The following is a 25,771-nucleotide window of genomic DNA, read 5'->3' as shown; positions in this document are numbered from 1 at the left end:
ACTTTCCTTCTGTGATGGACAGGACCCTTGGACTGCAGGTCCAAATGAAACTGTAGGTCCCTGGCCCCCGTTTGGGGTTGCTGTTGCCTTGCTTGCTGACCTTGACCAGATGTCCTCCCTATGCTGATTTCTCTGCCAGTTTCTTCCCTCCTGAATGCTTACAGGAGGTTCCTTGTTTGTGTATCCCACATATTGGGTGTTAACAGCTTAGATGCAAGAATGTAGAACATGGGTAGTGAACTTCTTCCCTCCAGGGTTCTCCCATTGTGCTGTAAGCCTATATTTAAGGCTTCCTCCCTCCTTCAATAAATGGCATTTGGCATTCTGCTGAGACAAATGACCCACTGTCTCTTGTCTCTGTTTGTGGATCCACAGCCCCTTGCTTGGACATGGTGACCTTTTGTAAAGTTAAAATTGAAGTAGATCCCGTCTGAAACATCCACTACTAACTCAGTAAGCCTGAACAAGCTCAGGGCTGACCACTGTGGCTGGAATGGGCTGAAGGATTGAGGTAAGGAGCAAACCTAGTTATACCTAAATTAAATGGGGCTTTGAAAGCCTTTGGAGCCATTACCAGTGCCACCCTCATGGTATGTGTGTGTGTGTGTGTGTATTTATTTGTCTTAGTGACCGTTCTATTGCTGTTAAGAGGCACCATGACCAAGGCAACTTACAAACACAAGCATTTCATTGAGGGCTTGGTTACAGTTTCAAGGCGTTAGTCCATGATCATCATGGTAGATAGAGAGTGGGGCAGCAGGCAGATTACATCTGATTACTTCTGATCCACAAGCAAGAGGCAAAGAGAAGAGAGAGAGAGAGAGAGAGAGAGAGAGAGAGAGAGAGAGAGAGACCTGGCACGGGCTTTTTGAAACCTCAAAGACTACCCCCAGTGATACACTTCCTCCAACAGAGGCCACACCCCCTAATCCTGTCTAAACAGTTCCACCAACTGGTGACTGAACATTCAAATATATGAGCCTATGAGGCCCTACTCATTCAAACCTCCACAGCATCCTTTGCCACTGTTCTGAAGCATCTTTAACCAGACTACATTTATCTATTGGCTACCCATGTCTTTACCCAACCATTACCTAATCTAGCTTGGGTGTTTTGGCTTATGCCCTGTAGTTCCACTATCTCAGAGGCCGAGGCAGAAGGAGTCCTGTGAGTACAGGGTGAGCCCCAGTCTCAAACAAAAAAATGGCACCCCAAGGAAAAGAATAATTTAGTTGACATTTTAACTATTTTCTTCTTGATCTAGTTTTGTAATCTGTGCTCATGATTCCAGCATTAGTTTCTTTTTTGTCTTTTCTCAAAATGAATCATTGCCTTGTTCACTTCTCTTTTAAAATTACCAACGTTAATGCTAGGAACTAAGAAAGATACAATTATGTATAAGTCTATTTCTAGCAAGGTTATAATAAAAGGGAGATACTGTAATGCTATGCTAATTGAAAAAGAGAAGTATAGAGCATGGTACCATTTTTTGTTTTTTAAAAAAAATCTTTCTGTGTTTCTTTGAATAGAGTAAAAGTTTAAATGGTTTCTATCAAAAAGTTAACAGGGCCTGCTGGGTGTGGTGGCTTGCCCTTGCAGTCCCAGAACTTGAGGCAGACACAGGAGGGTTGCTGTGAGTTTAAGGGGAGCCTGGCCTACTGCTTGAGATGTTGTTTTTTTAAGAAAGCAATACAAATTTTAAAGTAATAAAAATAATAAAGAAAATGAAACACAGTAATAGTTGTTTAGTTTGAAAATTCTGTGTATGAAGATTACTACCTTCCCCCAAATTGCTCAGAGAATGAACAGCCTTATCTGTAAACAGGTGTAATCTGCTTTAATCTCCAAGGTTACAGCCTACTGTTGGAGTTAGCATTGTTTTAATCACCTAGGTGCTCGCCACCTTCTGGATACAAGGGGTATTTCACCATTTGGAGACCATACAGCAAAGCTCATTTGAACTCACAGAGACTGAGGCAGCATGCACAGGGCCTGCATGGGTCTGCACCAGGTCCTCTGGGAATATATTATGGTTTCCAGTTTAATGTTTCTATGGGACTCTTGAGCATGTGAATGAATGGATCTCTGATTCTTGTGCCTTCTCTTGGGCTCTTTTCCCTCTGTTGGTTTGTCTTGTATAACTCCAGTGTGATAGTTTTTTCTCTATCTTATTATATTTTGTTTTGTTATATTTTATTATTGTCTCTTAGAAGCCTGTTTTTTTCTACTGAGAGACAGAAAGGGAGTGGATTCAGATGGGAGGGGAGATGGGGGAGGAATTGGGAGGAGTACAGGAAGGGCAAACAGTAATCAGGATATATTATGTGAGAAAACAATCTATTTTCAATAAAAAGAAAAATAAATAAATAAACATTTTGTTGGGGGAAAACTTGTCTTTTAAATTCAATGTTTAATTTTGAAACTCATTGGTCACAATCATATTCTTCAGACTAGAGAGGGAATAATTTAATGTAAACAAAGATGACAGGCTATATACTTGTCCTCGGTAAGGAAAAATTACCAAGTAGGTCTAAACACAAATTCAAGGCATACATGGAAATGTCTGTAGAAATATAAAGAAGCCTGCAAAGACAGGGGGAAGAATTACCTTTGGAGAAAGAGAGAGAGCCAAAGTTGGACATAGGTAAAAAAGAACTTTACATTTTTAAAGGGAGAATGAATGTATAATTTGTATAGTTTAGCACTAACCATAAGTGCAAAAGAAAAGTGAACTGGGAGCTGGAGAGACAGCTCAGCAGTTAAGAACACCTGCTGCTCCTCCAGAGGATCTGGGTTCAATTCCTGACACCCACATGGTGGCTTACAACTGTCTGTAACTCTGGTTCTAGGGGATGTGATGCTTTCTTCTGGCTTCCTCAGGCTGCAGGCACACAAGTGATACCGATACTCATTCAGGTTAAACACCTATACATATAAAATTAAAATAAAAAAACTGTTTACAAGAAAAAAAGGAACCAAACTCCTCCTTTCCATTATATAATTATGATTATTTCTGAGATACAGTAGATATAGTAAATTCCTACTACAGAACAAGAGTATTGAACCATATAGCCTGTTTTCCTATAGGCTAGTACTTATTCGTTCTCTTTCTCTCCCATCTCTGTCTGCAAAATATATAATCAAATATTCAGGAAAAGTATAAGTTGAATTGTGAAGTGTTTTAGGTTAGCAGAGCTGGATAGCAGAGCTTGTTTCACTTAATTCCATGGCATGAATAATTAAAAATATTAATGCTTGTGACCTACAGGAATGAGGTCCCATGGTAGATATAATGATTCTTTCTAGGGAAGCGAGTTTGGAGTAATTGGCCAGTGGTTATCTCAGGGGAATCTTTCAAGGGCTTTACTAATCCCATATTGTCATCAATTCATTGTCAGAATTGACTATCTATTACCTTTATGGATTCATATGGTCTAAAGCAAGCAGGTCTGCCCTTAGAGTATGAAACCAAGATGTAAGTGGTAATATTAGAGGTTTTAGCTCTTTAGTAGTTTGGAGAGTGTACCTAGGAATGAGACTAACTTTGGTTCTAATTCCCATTGAGCCTCTGACAAATTGTGTGACTCTATGCAAGTGAACGGAATATAAATGGCTTCTTCATCAAGCTGCCAGGAAAGGAAAGAAGGAATCAGAGCAAGGTGACTGTGGTTCCACTACATAGCCAGGAATCCAGCCAATGTGGAGGCCTGCTAATATCTTTTTCTGAGTCCCAGTTAAATGTCAAGATTGCTTCCTTGGAATCATAAAAAGCCAGATGTCAAGGCTTTTGTGGATATCTGGGGATCTTTACTGTCATAAGAAATGACTTTAAATCCTTTCACTTGTATTTACTATCTGTTTTTGTTCTTATTAGTGTTGTCTTGAGACAGAATTTGACTGTGTAGCCCAGAGTGCTGGTTATTTTTTTTATTTTTATTTTTTTATTAAATTGGTACAAGTTGGGGTCATCTTGGAAGAGGCAACCTCAATTAAGAAAATGTCTGTCATACTGGACTGTAGGCAAATCTATGGGGGCATTTTCTTGATTACTGATTGAGGCGGGAAGGCCCAGAGCTTACTTGGGTGGTACCACCCCTGAGCAGGTGGTCCTAGGTTATATAAAAGAGGAAACTGAGCAGGCAGTGGTCCTCCATGCTCACTGCTTCAATTCCTGCTCAAACTCCTACCTTGCCTTCAATGGATGATGCACTGTTACCTGGAAGTATAAACCAAACAAACCTTTTCCCTCACAAGTAGCTTTTGGGCATGGTTTTACCACAGTTGAAAGCAACTGGAACACCTAGCCTGGCGTGGAACTCGATGCTAGTCCAACCTTGCACAGTCCTCCTGCCTCTGCCTCCTGTGTGTGCAGATATTACAGGTGCAAGCCACTGAGCCCAGCTATTCCACTAACATTCACAAATAGGGAATTATACTTGTCTTAAGTAAGGTTTTATCACTTGCTGTGATGAAACACCATGACCAAAGCAAGTTGGGAAGAAAAGAGTTTATTTGGCTTACACTTCCATTATCGTTGTTCACTGAAGGAAATCAGGACAGGAACTCAAACAGGGCAGGAACCTGGAGGAAGGAGTTGATTCAGAAGCCACGGAGGATTGCTGCTTACTGACTTGCTCCTCATGGCTTGCCCAGCCTGCTTTTAAATAGAACCCAGGACCACTAGCCCCATGATGGCATCACCCACAAAGGGCAGGGCCCTCCCCCATCTGTCACTGGTTTAGAAAATACCCTACAGGCTTGCCTACAGTCTAATCTTATGAAGGCATTTATTTATTTGTTTGTTTGTTTGTTTGTTTTTCGAGATAGGGTTTCTCTGTGTAGTTTTGGAGTCTGTTCTGGAACTCATTTTATAGATCAAGCTGGCCTTGAACTCACAGAGATCCGCCTGCCTCTGTTTCCCGAGTGCTGGGGTTAAAGGCGTGTGCCATCACTGTCCCACTGGCATTTTCTTAATTGAGGTTTCTTCCTCTCAAATGGCTTTAACTTGTATTAAGTTGACATAGAACTAGCCAGTGCAATACTAGATTTGGACTGTGCTAGTTCCTGGAAGTAAAAGAAATGAGAAGGAAGGAAGCCCAAGAGAATACATGAGGGAATAGGGAAACTAGTGGGAAAGGCATTGGGAGAGTGAGAATCACAGAGGAACTCAAAAGAATAAAGTGAAGATGAGTAAAGAAAAAAAAAAAAGACAAAAGACAGCTGCCAACATGTGTAAGAAAACAGAGAAAAATGAACCTGGGTAAATAAAGAGGAAGCACAATTCTCGAGTGGGCACTGACAAGGCATCTGGATGCTGATCCTGTTTAACCTCTCTCAGTCCACCTTTCCTTAGAGTTTATGTAAGCATTGCAGCTTGGATCAAAAGCGGTCCTGGTAGTCAGGAACCAAGGAATTCCACAAAGTCACCATAAGCGTTGCAGCTTACAGCCCTGCTCCAGGGAAAGGTTTTCCCAATGTAACAACTCTGCTCTGCTTGGGGAGGGTTTCCCCAGTAAAAGTGTTACATACAGTTCTGCTCTGTTCTTCTCTGCTGAGGCTCTAACGAAAAGTTGTTACTTCTCTGCTCCATTCCACTCTGGCAAAAGGTCATATCCAAACCTCATTCAAGAGCTTTATTGGAAGAATCCAGGAGAGTGGCTGCCTCTGCCAGGGTGGAAAAAGGCAGCCACAAACTGAACAGGCACAGAGATTATAGGGGGCTTTTTAGGGGCGGAGTTTTTCCAGGGTGAAGATTTTTTTCAGGGTGGGAATTGGTAGGATTTCAGTGCCTGAGCTTGGACAAATTCAGAGATTGGCTGGATTTTGCGCTCGGGGTTTGGTTGGTTTTCAAGTTGAGCTGGTTGGTGCTAAGGTGTGTTTCTTTCACTGGTTCTGGTTTCAGGGCCAAAGTGTGTTTCTTTGGCTAGCCCTTTTACCTTATAGTTTGTCGTGTGGGATGAATTAGGAGTATGGATGTTCTGTTAATGAGAAAAACATTCAAAGTAGGGATGAAGAAGGGAAGAGGAAGATGGGGGAGGAGACTATCCGGCAGGTTTGGGCACTTCAAGTGAGAACTGAACGAAACCTCATAAGGACGGGCGATGTAAGTCGCTGTGGCTACTGCAGAAGAACCTACTCCTACATGCTGAGTGCTGGCAACTTGGGTACAGAGCTCCTCCTCAATAACTTTATGCTATCCTAGCAGCATCTGAGGCTGGACTAATGTTATCCTCCTTTTATAGTAGAGGTTTCTGAAGTATAGAGAAGTTTTGTAGTTTTCCTAAAGTCATGCAATTGGGAAATGCCCGCACAGGTATTCAAAAACACTTTGTTGACTTGAAAAACGGAGACGATTAAAATAATTGTTAAGCCTCTCCATAGGCCCTTAAGTGAGTCTAAAGTGAATTCGTGTTCCGGTTAGTTCTCACATTTCCCGGTTAGATTTCCAGTTCTTCCAAAAATTCCCTTAGTTGAAATCCAACAAGCCAGGCTCCAGGGCATCTTTTCGCTTTCAAGTCTGTTTGAAAACTCCGCCTAGACAGAGAAAGCGTCCCCGTCTCCAAGGAGACTGGCGCGGGACGGGACTTCCGGCCCTACGCGCAGCCACTTCCGCCTCTGGCCGGAAGCGCTGAGGCAAACGGCGTGGGTCTGGCGCTTGGGGACCTGGTGCGTGCGTAGCGGGCCCGTGGTGGCTCCAGGTTTGCGCGGCGATGCTGACCCCCGCGTTCGAGCTGAGCCAGGACCGCGACTTCCTCACGGTCGCCATCCGCGTGCCGCACGCGCGCGTCTCCGAGTTCGACGTGTACTTCGAGGGGGTGGACTTCAAGTTCTACGCCAAGCCGTACTTTCTGAGGCGAGTTCCCGCCGCCGGCGCACTGCGTTTATTCAGGAGCCCTCCACGCCCCGCGGACACACGCGGGGGTCTCCCGCTGCTGCCTCGGCCGGCGGCTTCTCGCGGGCGCGCGGTCGGTCTACCTGCGGCGGAATCGCCTCCTTCCGCACCTGCGGATCTCGGCACAGAGCGCGGGGCCGCCCACCCCGTGTCTGTCCCGTCACCCTCCGTCCTTCCTGACTTGTGCTGTTCGTGCGCTGCACGCCCGCGCCTCTCCCTGCGTGGTTTCTTCCCCGCCTGGGTCGGCGTTTTGACACACGCCGGCGTGCTTGCCGTGTCCGCCTCCTGGCGGACTGCCCTCTGCCTCCTGCAGTTTTCAGGTTCCCTTCGCATCAGATTAGCCAGTTTCTGCCTGGCTGCCGTGAGAGGCGAGCAGTACTGTGCGCTTGTCCGTCTGGATTTTTCTCCGTCTTGAACCGAAACAGTAGTGGCAGCTGACACTGGGGGCACCTTCGGTGTGTAGGCAGGCAGCGTGAAGGGCTCGCGTGTGCGTCGTCTTGATTTTGATAGCCATCTTTTGAGTTGGCGGTACTTTTGGCCCTCTCAGCGCAGTGGACGCTGTGAGAGTCTTCTTCCTAAACTCGCTAGACGGTCAGCTGCCCTCCGCTTTTCAACTGAGCCCTCCCCTGCATTCAGGCTGGTTTCTTCACTGCTCATGCGGGGACCGCAGTAGATATTAACTAGCATGCCAACTTGAAAATCCAGTAGATCACTCCCGGTGGAAGATACTTTCAAGACTCCTCCATGGGTATCTGAACCCTGTATAACTATTTCCCCTATACCTACAAACGTTAGATGTCGATTTATTTACAAATTAGTTAAAGCAGAGCAAACATAGCTGCATTTGATAACTAAGGTTTATTGTGAGGTTCCCCCTGCCCCCCAATTTGGTTATTGGTAGCTATTCAAATGGAAAGCTATTCCAATACGGCATCCTTGATTTTTACTCTCTTAGTTGAAGAAGGAATCTTAATTAGTTTGTAAAATGTGAAAGAAGTGCTGAAAAATTGCCATTCTCATGGTTGATGGATTTTGATGGGTACAGATATGCTGTGATTGGGGATCACTGACCTTGTGTTAAATCTGCAGATTAACACTTCCCGGAAGGATTGTAGAAAATGGAAGTGAGCAGGGGTCCTATGATGCAGATAAAGGTATGGCCTTTGGTGTTTGGATTCATGTTTCTGTGGGGTGTGTGTGTATGTGTATGCTCTTGTTAAAATTCCTTCCCGAGAGAGGCATTCTACCTCTGCTAAAGTCTCATTGACAAACAGGTGTCATGCCACCCAAGTTCCCCAGGGGAAGTAGGATTACAGAGTAGTGGTCAGAGGTTATGGCAGGAGCAGAGTAGCCACAGTGGAAGGGCTGCATTGCGTCTCCAGGGCTGCGCAGATTGAACTCCCTCCCTTCATCCTGGTACTCTCGCCCCTACTCCAAGACCACATGTACTTGGCATCATTGTATCGTATCTATCATTCACTGGTTGGGGGTGGTGGTGGGGTCGGATGGTAGTGATGGCTGGATAATCAGGTGAGGGTCCCATGATCCCCGCTCGCCCCTCCTTCTGTGAGGGAAGGTAAAATAGTCCACAGCTCAGCCCTGATAACCTTTTGTGAGCAGGCCCTCCAGTGCTGAAGTTTGACTGAGAATAGAACTTTACGATAGCATCTGTAGATGTAGGTGGGTGTGTTGGGAGGGCATCTGTAGATGTAGGTGGGTGTGTTGGGAGGGCATCTGTAGATGTAGGTGGGTGTGTTGGGAGGGCATCTGTAGATGTAGGTGGGTGTGTTGGGAGGGCATCTGTAGATGTAGGTGGGTGTGTTGGGAGGGCATCTGTAGATGTAGGTGGGTGTGTTGGGAGGGCCTATGTAGATGTAGGTGGGTGTGTTGGGAGGGCCTATGTAGATGTAGGTGGGTGTGTTGGGAGGGCATCTGTAGATGTAGGTGGGTGTGTTGGGAAGGCATCTGTAGATGTAGGTGGGTGTGTTGGGAGGGCCTATGTAGATGTAGGTGGGTGTGTTGGGAGGGCATCTGTAGATGTAGGTGGGTGTGTTGGGAGGGCATCTGTAGATGTAGGTGGGTGTGTTGGGAGGGCATCTGTAGATGTAGGTGGGTGTGTTGGGAGGGCCTATGTAGATGTAGGTGGGTGTGTTGGGAGGGCATCTGTAGATGTAGGTGGGTGTGTTGGGAGGGCATCTGTAGATGTAGGTGGGTGTGTTGGGAGGGCATCTGTAGATGTAGGTGGGTGTGTTGGGAGGGCATCTGTAGATGTAGGTGGGTGTGTTGGGAGGGCATCTGTAGATGTAGGTGGGTGTGTTGGGAGGGCCTATGTAGATGTAGGTGGGTGTGTTGGGAGGGCCTATGTAGATGTAGGTTGGTGTGTTGGGAAGGCATCTGTAGATGTAGGTGGGTGTGTTGGGAGGGCATCTGTAGATGTAGGTGGGTGTGTTGGGAGGGCATCTGTAGATGTAGGTGGGTGTGTTGGGAGGGCATCTGTAGATGTAGGTGGGTGTGTTGGGAGGGCCTATGTAGATGTAGGTGGGTGTGTTGGGAGGGCCTATGTAGATGTAGGTGGGTGTGTTGGGAGGGCCTATGTAGATGTAGGTGGGTGTGTTGGGAGGGCATCTGTAGATGTAGGTGGGTGTGTTGGGAGGGCCTATGTAGATGTAGGTGGGTGTGTTGGGAGGGCATCTGTAGATGTAGGTGGGTGTGTTGGGAGGGCCTATGTAGATGTAGGTGGGTGTGTTGGGAGGGCCTATGTAGATGTAGGTGGGTGTGTTGGGAGGCCTATGTAGATGTAGGTGGGTGTGTTGGGAGGGCATCTGTAGATGTAGGTGGGTGTGTTGGGAGGGCATCTGTAGATGTAGGTGGGTGTGTTGGGAGGGCCTATGTAGATGTAGGTGGGTGTGTTGGGAGGGCATCTGTAGATGTAGGTGGGTGTGTTGGGAGGGCATCTGTAGATGTAGGTGGGTGTGTTGGGAGGGCATCTGTAGATGTAGGTGGGTGTGTTGGGAGGGCATCTGTAGATGTAGGTGGGTGTGTTGGGAGGGCATCTGTAGATGTAGGTGGGTGTGTTGGGAGGGCCTATGTAGATGTAGGTGGGTGTGTTGGGAGGGCATCTGTAGATGTAGGTGGGTGTGTTGGGAGGGCATCTGTAGATGTAGGTGGGTGTGTTGGGAGGGCATCTGTAGATGGAGGTGGGTGTGTTGGGAGGGGCCTGTATATGTGTGGGGTTCATGAGTGTGGATGTGTAAATGGAAGCCAGAGGACAACCTTTGATGTCATCCCAAGGAGTGCTTTTGAGACAGGCTTTCTCACTCACTTGCTGCTTATCGGTTAGGCTAGACAGTCTGGGCAGTGAGCCCATGAATACCCTGTCTCTGTCTCCCCAGCTCTAGGATTACAGACATGCTCCATTGCACCTTATATTTTTATTTGGGTTCTGGGGATCAAACTCAGGTCTTCCTGCATGTATGGCAAGTCATTACTGACTGAGCCACAGGCCCAGTCTTGGTTAGGGTTTTGTGGATTCCTTATGATACAGTAGCCACAGAGTAGTAGTCCTTAAAGATACCAAAGGGACTTTTAGATGTCTAGCTACATATGCTACATAATTCTTTCTTCAGTGTTTAGTGCCTGTTATCCGGATTTGGGGGAGTTAGCGGTTTCCTGTCTTTTAAAGTATTTTTCAGTATTCTTTAAATTTTAATCAAATGTTCTAGTTTCATTTCTACATTTAGCACATGTGTGAAAGTAAACATCAACATGAAATGATTGATTTTAAAATAGGGATGATTTAGGAGCTTTTGAATGGAATTTTTCTTTTACAGTTTTCAAACTTGAATTTTAATAACAGGTAGATGGGAAATTATCCATGGAAGAATTTAAAGAGTAATTGAATTTTCTTTCATGATGGGTAAGTCCCCATTTTAGCCAGTCACGAAACTCGTTTCTTTTCCTCTTCTACTAGCTGTTACCTTTCCTTTGTCACTGGGTTTCGAGAAAGAGTAGCTTATGGGGCCAGCAAGGTAGCTCAGTGGGTAAAGGTGCTAACCCACGAACGTGAGTTTGGTTCCCAGAACCCATGTAAAGGTAAGGAGAAAACTGACTTCACAGAGCTGTGCTCTGACTGACACACATACACCATAGCACACCCCCATACACACACACACACACACACACACACACACACACACACACGCACGCACGCACGCACGCGTGATCAATAATAATAATGACTTTTTTTTATTTAAAGAGGGTAGCTTGTGTACAATAGTGTACTTTATTCACTAACTATTGACCAGTGAACTAGGGTGAAGGAGGGGAAATGAGACTAAAGAAACTTATGATCAAATTCTCACTCATAATGCAGTATACATTCTGTGATCAGTGTAAGGAAGCTGCCATCCTAGCTTGTGGATGTACATTTAATTGCCAGTAAGTTGCATATAACATTGGAGTTATTAAACTTTATTGCTGGAGAGAGAGCTCAGCTGTTAACTGCTTTTGCAGAGGACCAGAGTTTCTGGTTTGTAGAAGCTTACAATTACCTGGGACTCCGGCTCTAGGAAATCTGACACCCTCTTGTGGCTTTCATAGGCCCTTGTACTCACATGAATATATTTAAAACACAAACTTTAAAACATAAAACAAAACTGTAAAGTTCTTAGAGTTGAGGAGTTGTATATGTGCGGGTATTTGGGTTGAGCTGCATGTGACATATTAGATTGCATGTCAGTATGCTAAAAGAGGTAAAATGTTTACAACAGTAGGCTGCGCACACTTGTAATCCTGGTGCCTAGGAGCCTAAGGTAAGAACATAATTTCGTGTGAGTTTGAGGCTAGCCAGGACTACATAGCAAAGGCTGTCTCAAGACAAAAAAATGTCTTGAGTTAATAAATTATTAAACTGTAATTGCTTTAGTGTATGTAGTTTGAAAGCTACTGCTATTCTTTGGATTAGCTAATCTAATTTCCCTCCTAGTCCAGAAATATATTTTATGAGTAACTGTTAGTGCTGTTGCCTCCTTGGGCCACTGATTTTAGAAGCTCTTTGAGTTTTGGTATTTTGATTGGGTTAAGATGGTACTAGGTAATGCTAAAGCATGTTTTATTGGTGTACATTCACTGCAGAAGGTGTTAAGCTTCTTGAAAATAATTTCTTCCAAGTGTATCATATATTTAGAACATATTCACTACCCCAAACTTTTCCTTTTGCCCTTCTCCCTCTTTTCCTCTCCCGCGAGTGTACTTGCCCCTACTTCCCTCCCTGTGCTTTCATGTCTCATATACAGGACAGGGACACACACACACACACACACACACACACACACACACACACACACAGAGATATATCATATCATATATTGTATATCATATCATATTGTATATCTGTCTGTCTGTCTATTTACCTATCCATCCATCTATCTGTTCATGCATCCATAAAAAGACTTCAGTCCACAAAGGAGAAAAAGCCTATTTGTCCTTCTGAGTCTGGCCTATGTTGCTTAATATGATTTCCAGTTATACCCATTTTCTTGTAAATGGCATCATTTCATTCTTTTTTATGACTGAATAAAAAGTCCATTGTGTAGATATACATTTTCTTTATTATCTGTTGATGGGCACCTAAACTGAGTCTATAACTGGGCTGTTGTGAATGTGCTGCAGGAAATTTAGATGTGCAGGTGTCTGTCGTGTGATGACTTGGACTCCTCAGGGTATATATCTAGGAGTGGTAGTTGGATCGTATGGTAATTCTACTTTTAGTATTCTGGGGGACATCCTTACTGATTTCTAAGGTGGTAAGAGGAGTTTCTGCTCCCACCAGAGTGTATAAGGGATCACTTAGCTTTACCATCATTTGTTTTATTTCTTTGTGAAAGCCCTTCTGACTGAGCCGACATGGAATCTCAATGTACTTTTAATTTGCATTTCCTTGTTGGCTAAGGATGCAGTTTTATGTGTTTTTTTGCCATTTGGTTTGGTTGTTTTGTTTGTTTGTTTGTTTTTGTTTTTGTGTGTGTCTATTTCTTTGTGTGAATATGTTAAGTGTGGTATATGTTGTGGAATATTACTTTCACTATGTAAAGATGTGTTACATTTGCTTATGTGTGGAATATTACTTTAACTATGTAAAGATAATACATTTGTTTATGCTGCATTTGTTTAATTATGTAAAGATATGTTGCTGTTTTATATTGCCTGTCTAAGGCACCTGATTGGTCTAATGAAAAGCGAATGGCCAATAGCTAGGCAGTAGAGGACTAGGCAGGGCTGGGCAGCAGAGAATAACTAGGAGGAGGAATCTAGGCTGGAGAGAACGCCTGCTACAGGCTAATATCTGTGTATGTGTTCGTGCGTGGGTGTAGACCAGAGGGTGACTTAGGGTGTCTTCCGCCATTACAGTCCACCTAATTTTTAAGACAAGGTCTTTCACTGAGCCTGGAGCTTGCTGCTTCAGCTTGGCCAGCAAACCCCAGGGTTCCTCCTATGTCCACTTCTTTAGCACTGGGATTATAGGTATTTGGTGTGTTTGGTTTATTGTATGTATGCCAGAGATTCAAACTTAGATCCTATGGTTGTGTGAGAAACACTACCAACTGGGCCATTTTTCCAGCCTGAGTGTTTTGAGTTCTTTATATGTTCTGGATATTAATTCTCTTCAGGTGTACAGTTAACAAAGGTTTTTTTTTTCCTCATAGAATTATATATTACCCATACTTGCATTTCTCTTATATATACTTACGAAGTTTTTGAATGTTTTAATCTGTCTAAATATAAAACAATTTCTTTTAAAGGAATTTTTACCATTCGATTGCCCAAGGAAACTCCTGGCCAGCATTTTGAAGGGCTGAACATGTTAACTGCTCTTCTGGCCCCAAGAAAATCCAGGTCTGCCAAACCACTTGTGGAAGAAATAGGTATGTTTACTGTAGTTGAAGATAAGTAGGAATGTTTGTAATATTTTGTGTTTCTAGGGGAAGAGCCTTGGGGCTAGAAAATTGGATGTGAAAAAAAAATTCAAGAGAAGAAAAGAAAAAGGAAAGGTTCAGATTAATGTGAAAATAGCTTACCTGGTATCACAATTAGAAGTCATAACCAGTAGTGGACCAGTAGACCACTTACATTTTTTTTTTTTTTTAAATCAATTAAAACGTTGAAACGTTGTCTTACTAGAAGTATATAGTTGAAAACATTACATAATACGAACACCTGCTAGGTCACAAACTATAGTGTTTATTTATTTCCAATATCCCAGGAATCTCACCCATTCTCTCCCAGGTACTGTGTCCTGTTCTTTCCCAGACCACCAGTACCATCCTCCCCTTTTGCCTGATTGTGAGTTGCATACATAATTGTTCCATAGAGTGTGTTCCTTTTCATCTGGCTTCTTACACTCAATATTCTTTTTTTTTTTTTTTTTTTTTGGTTTTTCGAGACAGGGTTTCTCTGTGTAGCTTTGTGCCTTTTCCTGGAACTCACTTGGTAGCCCAGGCTGGCCTCGAACTCACAGAGATTCGCCTGCCTCTACCTCCCGAGTGCTGGGATTAAAGGCATGCGCCACCACTGCCCGCTGCACACTCAATATTCTTATGAGGTGTATCTATGTTACATCAGAGGTCTGTATATATATCTGTATATATGTATATATCTATATCTATATCTGTATATCTGTATATATATATATCTTCATCATTGTATGATAGATGGTTTTGTGAGTTTATACCTCCTACTGTTGATGAACATTTGGGCTGGTTCTACTTTTTGGTTATCATGAGCAGTGGAGCTGTAAATATTCTTGTCTGTGCCTTTGGTGCACAATGGTAGGCCTTTTCCCTGTAGTAACTTCTTCCTTTCATTGTACCTAGAGATCTTGGTATTTTAAGAAAAAATTAATGTTTAACACATTTAGGTGCTTCTGGTGTTTCTGAGGAAGGAGCTGACGATGAGGATTCAGATTTTGACTGGGAAATTGAGCAGACTCCCTATGAAGAGGTCTCAGAAAGTGCTCTGCAATCACAGTGTCACTATGGATTTGGAAACCTGCGGGCCGGTGTGGTTCAGCGGTTACAGGTATGCTGTCCTTCTGGAAGACTGTGGCACACAGGGTGTTTCAACTTCATTTCTTCTTACCTGGGGCATTTTTAAGGTAACATAGTGCCTGTAGCAAGCAGGGTCACACAGCTGCCTATTCTTCCCTGTCCAGCCTGCTGCTGTCCTTAGGGTTCTAGATGGGAACAATCTAGAACAAATACAGACAACTCTCTCTTGGTGCTTCTGGACAACCTCAAGGAAGCATGAAACTTCTAAGGGATGTGCTAAGTACTAGGGTGTGATAGTTTCTGTTTCACATGTATGGGAGACAGAATTTTCTGATGAGGATGAGCCTGGGAGCTTTTGGTTTAGTTTCACTTGTTCTGATTTTAAATTTGGTGACAGAAAGACAGACAGATGGATGAGCTATAGCTCAGGTTGTCTTTGAGCCTGTGATCCCTCTGCTTCAGCCTGTCCTGGGATTACAGGTGTGTGCCTCCTCTAGATTGTGTTTTGATAAAATTGTTCACTTCTTGTTGCACAGTAGATAGTGTATTCTGCGTATTCTTGGTGGAGGTCGAATGTAAGCTCATTTGAGTGCTCCTTAGGAAGTTCTGGGTTTTGCAGTGTTTTAGATTTTCCCATGAGTGGTGCTCAGACAGTAAAGGTGTATCTGAGTCTCTCAAGAAAAAGCCAAGTGTTCATTCTGGTTGTACTTCTGTCTCCATACTGCAAACATAGGGGAGAGAATTCTGGAAAGTGTTGGACACTATAAAAACTCCTGCCCTTAAAACACTGAAGTTACTCTCAAGATTCCTGCAAGAGAACAAACTTGGCATTTGCCCAGCAGCAAATAACCCAAAGGACCATGTCCATGTGAACAGTCAGGCACTTTTCTGCAGCGCAGGGCGAGCTCTCTTCTGCTCCTGTCCCTTTTTCCCTGGTGATCTCTGAGGTACTTTGAATACTCAGCTGTGCGAAAACCAAAGCGAGTGGGCCTCAGTTGTCTGGCCAACAGCTAATTTGTGACCATTTTATTTGGGGCTAGCCTGTCCAGAGCTATGAATGAAGGCTAGTAAGTCCAGGCTAAGTCCAGAATCTCCATTCAGGTTGAAAGTGCCCTTGTCTGGATTGCTAGTAGGTAAGATCCCTTTGGGCTTCGTTTACTTGTTTTGGTGTTTGGAGACAGTCTTACTATGTAGCTGCCCTTGAACTCAGTATCTTCCTGCCTCAGATTCTCAAATGTACGAAGTGTGACCACTTTGAAGGGTTTCTTTTTACTTAGAGGATGCTAGAAGACCATAGTTTGGGTGAGGGTAAGTCCCTTTTAGATCGCAAGTTTTTGTATTTCTTGACAAGCTTCTTAAAGTTATTTAGGTTGCTTTTATGCAAACATTGTTATGAAATACTCTTTGTTTTTTAATACAAGGTCTTATGTATCCTAGGCTGTCCTGTAAGTAGTTAAGGCTGGCCTTGAACTCCTGATTCTCCTGCCTCCCCTTTTCAAGTCTTGGGAGCACAAATATATAATAGGACACCTAAATTTTATTATAAAAAGTGGCATTTTGAAACATAAAAGTTATATATGTAACATGGTATTTCAGGACATGTATGTAGGTAGTACTCTGTCCGCATGGTGTGACTAAAGCGTGAGATACCTATATACTTGCCACTCAGCTTAGGGAAGGAAGTATTAGTGTAGTTAGGATGCCCTGTCCATCCCTTTATGATTACATCTTCTCTTTCCCAGTCAGGAATGCTGAGTTTGTTTATTCAGTTTTACTATCTAAATTGCTAAACTCCTTTTCAAACTTTAATAATATGAACATTGTTTTCCTGAAAACTTGGGCTCCCATCCCCTGAGTTTTGAAAGAGAAGGGTACTGGAGCGAGTGGGCCCCAAGAGTTTTATCATGTAAGTAGTACACTACTAGCAGTAGAGGCTTGCTGCCCCGTGCACAGAGCACCGGAATCCCAGACACTCTCAGAACTTCCAGTCTCCACATATGTTTAATTTGGCACCACAACCTTATCTGAAACAATATAGTTTTTGTTCTAGGTTTTCTTTCCTTTTTTTATTTTTTATTTTTGGAGACAAGTTCTCACTTTATAAAGCCCAGGCTGGCCTGGAGTCAGTATGTAAATCAGGCTGGCCTTGAACTTTTGGTAGTCCTTCTGTCTCAGCGTCTTCAGTGGTGAGATGACAGGAGTGAGTGACCACACCCGACTGGTTCTCCTTACGTTTTTTTTTTTTTTTTAAAAGATTTATTTATTTATTATGTATAGAGAAGGGGACTCCAGATCTCTTTACAGATGGTTGTGAGCCATCATGTGGGTGCTGGGAATTGAACTCAGGACCTCTGGAAGAGCAGTCAGTGCTCTTAACCTCTGAGCCATCTCTCCAGCCCCCCATATGTTTTAAATTATTTAATTAAAAATTTTTTATTATTGTGTTTGTGTATATGTATATGACTCATGCATGTGAATGCAGCTGCATTTGTGTTCTAGCATGCACATGGAGATGAGAGAATAATTTTTGGCATGTATTTTTCTCCTTGTATCATGGGTTCTGAGGATCAAACTCAGGTTATCAGGCTAGCACAGTTCCTGTTGCTGTGATAAAATATCTCGACCAAAGGCAACTTAGGAAAAGGAAGAGTTTATTTGGACTTAGGGTTCTAGAGGGAGGGTCCCTTATGGTCTAGGGGAGGGCATGGCGTGGTGGCAAGAACAGGAGGCAGGTTATTTCATTTTCTTCCACACAGGAAGCTGAGAGAGGGAACTAGGAGTGGGAAGAAGCTATCCACTTTCCCAAGTTTCCTCTTACAAGCCTCCACCTCCTTAAAGATCCGTAGCCTATCCAAACAGAGCTCCAGCGGTTGACCAAGTGTTCACATGTCTGAGTCTGTGGGGGACTTTTGCCGTGCAAACCATCACACTTGGCAAGTGCTCTGACCAACTGGGCCATCTCTCCAGTATGTTTTTAAAGGTGTTTTAAACTACATAGTGTGTATCTGAATTATTACTGTAGAAGTAGTAATGTGCTTGGATAGAGAGTGCTCCTGCAGCCTTCTAACACACACTGTTAAATACAGTGAGTGTTCTTGAGTACCTTTGCAATCCAGAGAGAGTCCGAAACCTGAAGCCACCAAGTTGGGATTTGTTTGTTTGTTTGTTTGTTTGTTTGTTTGTTTTTTTGAGACAGGGTTTCACTGTGTAGCTTTGTGCCTTTCCTGGAACTCACTTGGTAGCCCAGGGTGGCCTCGAACTCACAGAGATCCGCCTGGCTCTGCCTCCTGAGTGCTGGGATTAAAGGCATGCGCCACCATTGCCCGGCTCAAGTTGGGATTTATATGGATCTGTTCTGAGCACTGTTCTTGAGTCAGCCCAACAATACTAGTTCCTCAAGGCATCCTACTGTTGTGTCTATACTTTTTACCAGGAGACAAATCCAGTAAAAAGCTTTAAAGAAATGGGATTTCTTACACAAACTAAATTTGAGAGCTATGGAGTTCTTCATAACATTAGGAATTAATCAGACCTTCGGGAATCCTAGTAAGGTCGGTGTGTTTTATCAGACGTGTTTACAACTGCTCTGTTTGTGACGGTCTCATCAAGTGGCTAAAAATGACCGTGTAGCCTAAGCAGTATTGCTTTTTCCTTTAGTGAGGAAGCTAGAGATGCTCCTGGGAAAGCTTATCACACAGTAAGAGGATTTAGAACATTTGTCTCATAATACGATTTAAAAAATGACTTTTCTAATCCTGTTTTCTCACAATTATAGTTTTTCTAGTTTCTGCCTTTGAATCAAGACACACCCAAAACATTTGTTTACTACTTGTATATTGCCAGTATTTCCCTAATCTTTTAAATGGAAATAGTTGTGTTTTCTCTGATAATAAAAGCAACGTACTCATTAAAAAATGTTATACAAAGAAAAAAAATAACGTCTTCAGTGGATAATTTAACCTTTTACAAGAAGATTAATCCTGTCTCCTTTTAAATGGGTTTGCAGACTTCTATATTTCATCTGATAATGAAAATATTGCTGAAGCAAATTCCCTTTCACCAACCCTTCCCACCCCTGTTTCCCATTTTCCCATGTACATTGCCCCCCCCCCCCCCCCATTTCTTGCCTTTTTTGAAATCTCTGCCAGCTACCAGGGCCCCTTTGGAAAACTGCCCTGGCTGCTCAGAGTCAGGGCTGCACAACAAGCTGTTGGCACCAGTGGCTGCCAGCAGCCGCAGTCCTGGAGTCTCTGGGCGCCATCCCAGCTAGCCGTCTCCTGAGACAGCCTTCATTGCAGGATGCCAGGCCTTCTGGCCCTTGCTTTCCTTTGGCTGCTCCAGGGACATGAGGCCTTTGTCTCCAGGAGATGCACTGGCCAGATGCACACACAGTTCATTTTCTTTCCGGCTTAGGTCCTGTTTGATCTGTGATTTAAGTGCACACAGCCTGGCTTAAATCCTCCATGACCTTTTCCTGGCAGTGTTCATCTTCAGATCACTCGGGACTAGTGATCACAGCAATTCTAAAACAGAGAAAAAGGAATTTTTTTCTTGCTGCTCAGGCTAATTCTCTGTTCTTGCTTTCCTTGGGTTGATGGGTGCCTCAGACTTTCTTTTCTTTTGTAGTGCTGAGAGTTGAATCCAGGACCACATGCATGCTAAGCAAGTGCTCTGCCACCAAGCAGCACCTCCAGCCATGCCTTCCTTTAGATTCCAGTCTGATTTTGTGCATTAGCTTTCCATTGTTCTTACTACAGTACCATAGAGGAGCAATCTAAGTGAAGAAAGATTTTGCTTCATGTTTTCTGTCCATCGTGATAGGGAAGACATGCCAGACAGCATATTCATGGTGATGATAACATGTGGCAGAGGCTACTCACATCTCAGAGGACCAGGAGGCCGAGTAAGACACGAAGGAGATGGGAATAATAAGCCAGAAGGACTTGCCTCCAGTGACCTACTTTCCCATCTATGCCACACCTCCTAAAGGTCCTACTGCCCCCACAAAGTGTGCTATTCCGTGGGGAACAAATACTGTGCAAAGCATGTGAAGGACCTTTCACATTCAAAACTTACCTCTGCTTTTTAGTTTGCTTTAGTTTCTTTGTTTCTTTTCTTTTTTTGCTTTTGGAGAGGGTTTCTTTGGGTAGCACTGGCTGTTCTGAAACTTGCTTTGTAAACGAGGCTGGCCTCAAACTCACATCCACCTGCCTCTGCCTCCCAAGCGCTGGGATTAAAGGCATGCACCACCATACCCGGCCGCTTTAGTTTCGTATTAGGGTCCAGTTTGAGCAAGGCCCTGCTATGTATGTGCATAGAACAGTGCAGGTGGGTTTGCTCAGCTGGGAATAGTCACGTGGTGTGGTCTTTCTGCTGCATTGTTCTGGTGGCCTTGAATCAGTATACTAGAGGGGAGTTGCAGTGGAGCTGAAAAGAGTTACTTTCTTATTCTCCAGTTCAGCCTGTGAGGTTGGGGACTATCTGTGTGCTCATTACTGGATCTCTCTTCCAGCAACCAGACCAGTCCACCACCTCTGGGCACTATGTACTCAGTAGTGATTTCTTTCTGACTGCTAGGTACACTGTTCTAGTTAGGGCTACTATTGCTGTGATGAAACACCATCACCAAAAGCAAGTTGGGGAGGAAAGGGTTTATTTGGCTTATACTTCCACATCTTAGTCCATCATTGAAGGAAGTTGAGACAGAAACTCAAATAGAGTAGGAACCTAGAAGCAGGAGCTGATGCGGAGGACATGGAGGGGTGGGGTGCTGCTTACTGGCTTGCTCCTCATGGCTTCTCAGCCTGCTTTCTTAAAGAATCCAGGACTACCAGCCCAGAGATGGCACCACCCACAAAGAGCTGGGCTTTTCCCCATCAATGACTAAGAAAATGTCCTACAGACTTATCTACAGCCTGATCTTATGGAGGCATTTTCTCAACTGAGGCTCCATTTTCTCTGATAACTATAGTTTATGTTAGCTGGGCGGTAGTGGTACATGCCTTTAGTTCCAGCACTCAGGCAGCAGAGGCAGGCAGATCTCTGAGTTCGAGATCTACAGAGTGAGTTCCAGGACAGCCAAGGCTACACAGAGAAACCCTGTCTTGAAAACAAAACAAAACAAAAAACCAACAAAACAACCAAACAGAAACAAAACTATAGTTTGTGTTAAGCTGACATAAAATTAGCCACACTACACACTGAGAATGCTGTGAAAAAGCAAGTAGACTAGACCCTCCCCCACTGAAACGTTCTGTGGAGAAGACAGACAGTCATCATGTAGATAACAAGTAAACTGATGGCGGTAGTAGAGGTGGAGGAGAACTGTGGTGTGTGAGACTGGGGACTGTTGTGACTAGGGTGCCCAGAGGGGGCCCCTTGAAGTCCGCGACATGCATGGGGTTATGATGAGAAGGACACTGTAGATGCAGAGGGTCAGAGTGGAGACGGATGTGTATGTTCCAGAAATGAAAAGAAGTCTAGTATATGGCTCTGGAGGGAAAAGCTGGCATTGGTTAGAAAGGCAAGATGGGCTTGATGATGTAGAGCTAGGAGTCGAGGTTCCAAGATTCCATTTATCTGCTGAAACACAGTTTTCTGTCAGTCCTCACGGATTATAGTCCATTTGTGACCTTAAATCTGTCCAGGTACTCCCTGTGGTGAAATTGTGTTCCCCAAAATATTGTGCACACTAATAAACTTATCTGGGATCAGAGAACAGAACAACCAATAGATATAGGGGCCAGAAAATGGTGGCACACATGCCTTTAATCCTATCACTTGGGAGGCAGAGATCCATCTGGATATCTCTGTGAGTTCAAAGCCACACTGGAAACAGCCAGGCATGGTAACACACACCTTTAATCCCAGGAAGTGGAAGCAGAAAGGTATGTAAGGCGTGAGGACCAGGAACTAGAGCCTGATTAAGCTTTTAGGCTTTTAGCAGCAGTTCAGCTGAGATCCATTTGACTGAGGATTCAGAGGCTTCCAGTCTGAGGAAACAGGATCAGCTGAGGAATTGGCGAGGTGAGGAAGCTGTGGCTTGTTCTGCTTCTCTGATCTTCCAGCATTCACCCCAATACCTGGCTTCAGGTTTGGTTTTATTAATAAGAGCTTTTAGGATTCATTTACCCCCCCCCCCAACTTTAATTGCTGTTATCAAGTAAGGAACCTGAAGTGGAAGGAGGATTGTGTTTTCAGTAGGAAGCCAGTGAGTGACAGGGAACAACCATGGAATGGAGACAGAGAGAAAAGTGAATCTGACATTAGTGAGTGTATTTAGGCCTGTATTATATTAATACTAACAACAGCATGTGGCTCTGAATGCCACCCCCTTCGCCAAGAAGAACAAAAGGATGTCACGCGATTACCTGTTACATGGCAGAAGAACTTTGCAACTGTGATTAAGGACGATACTGACATGGATTTTGTACGCGGGCGACTCTCGTCACAGAGGGAGGAGATAAGGCGTGTGATGAGGGGAGCTGAGGGAGGGATGACATCATGTTGTGGATTTGCAGTCCAAGGGAAAGCAATGGTGCTCACAGTAGTATCCGCCCCAGGCAAGCCCTGTGGATTCATTGTACTGCCTGTCCTCCCGAGGCCCTTGTCCACATGTGCCCTATAGACCTGAGGCTGGCGTTAGGAATTTCAGTGAGGAAATTAAGGGGAGGAGGACGAGCCAGCCGATGCTGTATTTCTGGGGAGGAGATGTTCTGGTGGATTCAGCTCCTGAGTCTGCATGTGTTTCCCATGGAACCGTTGCTGCGTGCTTGTTAAGGTCTTTGCATCATGAATGTTTTCTGTGTCGATTTATTATGAATTGCATAAACTTGAGGACTGCCCTGAGACTCTTAACTACTGTTTATAATATGATTCCTGTAGGAAAATGCATTCCAAGGCTCCAAAAAGTAAATTGCAAAGGAACTTTGGAATGTAAATTTTATGTTTGTGGACAGCCATTAGTCTGGTTGTTGCCTCAATGTTTGTATTTGAAAGTATTAAGATATTCTAGTTGATCCAGTGGCTTCCAAAAAGGTCGCTGGATCCCTTGTTATCTTTGAATGTACTTAGGTTAAGAGCTCCACGCCTCATGGTAAGAAAGAAAGAGTTTATTTTCCTTTTAAACTTGAGCTCTTGATTTATTTTGTGTGAGTATGTGAGCCTGTTTACATGCCATGGTTTGCAGGCGGAGGTCAGGGACCAGCTTTTGGCTCAGTTCTCTTCTCCACCGTGAAGGGCCTGGGGGTTGAACTCAGTCAGATTACCCACTCAGCTGTTTCTCTGGCCCAAGAATTTTATTTTTTTTTTTGAAATTATGGTTATGTGGGGAGACTGGGTCCTTACTACTCCCCATAACTTACTATAGCTTACTTTAGTTTTAGTAATCTTGCATTCTGACTATCAACTTGAAAGTGCTGTCATATGAGTGTTTATTATTTTTTATAATATAAGAAGTGAAGGGACTTGCTCAAGATCCTAGGACTACTGACTTCAAAAGCAGCTCTCCTTTGTCACTCTGTTTTCTTTTCGTGTGTGTGTGTTTTACTGTACTGCTGTCCATTCCACTTACAAATCTTTCGTAACGGTTCGAATGCACAGCTCTCCGGGTTACTGCTTGATTTCTTTCCGCTTACATCCTTCCTGTTTCTTCCAGTTCTGTACTCATACCTAGAGTTGATAGTAGGTGTGGGAGCAGACAGAAGAAAGCCACAGTTGGGGGGATGTTTTGGATTATAAGAGGTTTCTCCACTTCACAATTCCTGTGTATGTCTGTTCTGTAGAATTCTCCTTGGGAAACATGCTTCATGTTCATACATGCACATCTTGCTTAAGTTTCAAGTGGAAAATCAAAGACATTGGAATTACTCATAAAAATTCTTTCTTTATTTTTTTTATTTTTGTAATTAATGTGTGCCTGTGGGAATGGAGGTCAGAGGAGAGCTTCGTGGAGTTGGTTTTCTTTATCTATCTCTGTGTAGCTTCCAGGAATTGAACTCGGGTCATCCAGTCTGCACAGCAAGTATATTTACAAAGTAGACTGTATAGGATTTCATTGTTTGAGCTAGACAGTAGGAAGAAAGTCAAGTCTCTCTGTAGATGTTGGGTACTCAGACCTTTCTGTCTTCAGGAACTTTCAGATCTCTAGGGCTAAAAAGGGAAATGAATAGAGAATTAAATGTTTGTTTTATGTTTGTAAGGGTTTATTCATTTTGTGTTAAACATTTTAAATAAATGAGTGTGTGTGTGTGTGTGTGTGTGTGTGTGTGTGTGTGTGTGTGTGTGTGTTTGTGTCCACACTATGGTGGGAGCTGTATGCTATAGGATGTGTGTGGAATCATGATGACAACTTATTGGAGTTTTTGCCTCTTCTACTTTATAGGTTCTAGGGATGAGGTGTTCAGGCTTGGTGGCAAGCCCCATGATCCTTTGTGTTAAATGTTAACAGCCTCGATATATGCTGGTTAGTTTGTTTTATGGGTTAAAATGGGTTGATTTATATGGAAGTTTCTGGCAGAGTCTATAGAATAGTAGATTCAAACATTTATGGCTTTTTGTTTGTTTGTTCATTTGATTTTTGTATTTTGAGACAAGGTCTCACTGTATAGCTCTGGCTGGTGGGACTTGGCTATGTAGACCAGACTGGCCTTGGACTCAGAGAGATCTGCCCACCTCTGCCTCCCAAGTACTGAGAGCAAAAGCATGCACCACACCTGTTTGTTAGACCTGAATTTAAAAGTTATAAGCTGTTTCATGCTGTAGTGATTGGGCAGATTCTTCCATGTTTTGGCGTTCCTCTCCCTTCCCCCAATTTTATATATATATATATATATTTGGTTTTGTGAAGCAGAGTTTTTCTGTAACAGCTCTGGCCGTTCTAGAACTCTCTTTGTAAACCAGCTGGCCTTGAACTCATAGAGATCCACTTGCCTCTACCTCCCAAGTGCTAGAATTAAAGGTGTACTCCACCATGCCCAGCTTATTTTATTTGTTTTTATGTGTATTGGTGTTTTACCTACATGTGTGTCAGTGTAAGGGTACCAGATGCCCTGAACTGGAGATACAGACAGTTGTGGGTGCTGGGAATTGAATCTGGGTCCTCTGGAAGGGCAGCTACTGCTCTTAACCACTGAGCCATCTCTCCAACCCCTGTCCCTCCCCCCCCCCCCCATTTGATTTTTAATTGCTAAAGATTGGAGATAGTGTTCATTCTTGTTCTGGTGTTTTTAGGATGAACTGAGTGAGGTTATTGATATTAAGGATCCAGATTTCACTCCTCTGACTGAACGAAGGCAGAAACGCCTGGCTGCTGAGCTGGCCAAATTTGACCCGGATCATTATCTGTGAGTATTACTAACTTTCATGGCAGTTAAATGGCTGTTTAACACTTCCTTAGTTGTTTTTTCAGAATCTTTGAGAATATACATGTGTTTGTGTAGTTATGTGTGCATGTGCACATGGAGGCCAAAGCTTGACAGTGGGTGACTTCTTCAGTCACTCTGTTTTATTTCCAGAGGCAAGGTCTCTCACGGAATACAGAGCTCACCCATTCAGCTAGACTGGCTCATCAGGCCTGGCCAGTGAGCTCCAAGAATCCACCTATCTCTGTCTTCCCTGCACTGGACTGTGGTGCTGGGAAGGTGCTGGGGACCCGAACTTGGGTCCTTGTGTATGCATAGCAAGCACTCCACTGAGTGAGCCATCTCTCAGCCCCTCAGTGCCATATGTATTTCAGATCCTGGAGTTAGTGAAGCCACTGACCCTCATTCACATCTCACTTAACCTGCAATGGCTGTACTCGTGTGGCCTTTGTAAACTTGCTACTTAGTTCACA

General features: G+C 43.7%; 1 protein-coding gene across 1 annotated transcript in view; it reads left to right on the top strand.

The window, feature by feature from the left end:
* The first annotated feature begins 6,626 nt into the window (after window positions 1-6,626).
* Window positions 6,627-25,771, top strand: part of Shq1 (SHQ1, H/ACA ribonucleoprotein assembly factor) — a 108,273-nt gene continuing 89,128 nt past the window's right edge. Inside the window, exons 1-5 of the mRNA XM_036181663.1 lie at window positions 6,627-6,853; window positions 7,982-8,046; window positions 13,693-13,815; window positions 14,808-14,968; window positions 25,168-25,280. Coding sequence (XP_036037556.1) covers window positions 6,711-6,853; window positions 7,982-8,046; window positions 13,693-13,815; window positions 14,808-14,968; window positions 25,168-25,280 — 605 coding nt within the window. The 5' untranslated portion in view covers window positions 6,627-6,710. The remainder of the gene's footprint in view (window positions 6,854-7,981; window positions 8,047-13,692; window positions 13,816-14,807; window positions 14,969-25,167; window positions 25,281-25,771) is intronic.

This window comes from Onychomys torridus, chromosome 3 (assembly GCF_903995425.1).
Source record: "Onychomys torridus chromosome 3, mOncTor1.1, whole genome shotgun sequence".
Lineage (NCBI taxonomy): Eukaryota > Metazoa > Chordata > Mammalia > Rodentia > Cricetidae > Onychomys > Onychomys torridus.
This window is presented reverse-complemented; position numbering and strand designations above follow the sequence as displayed.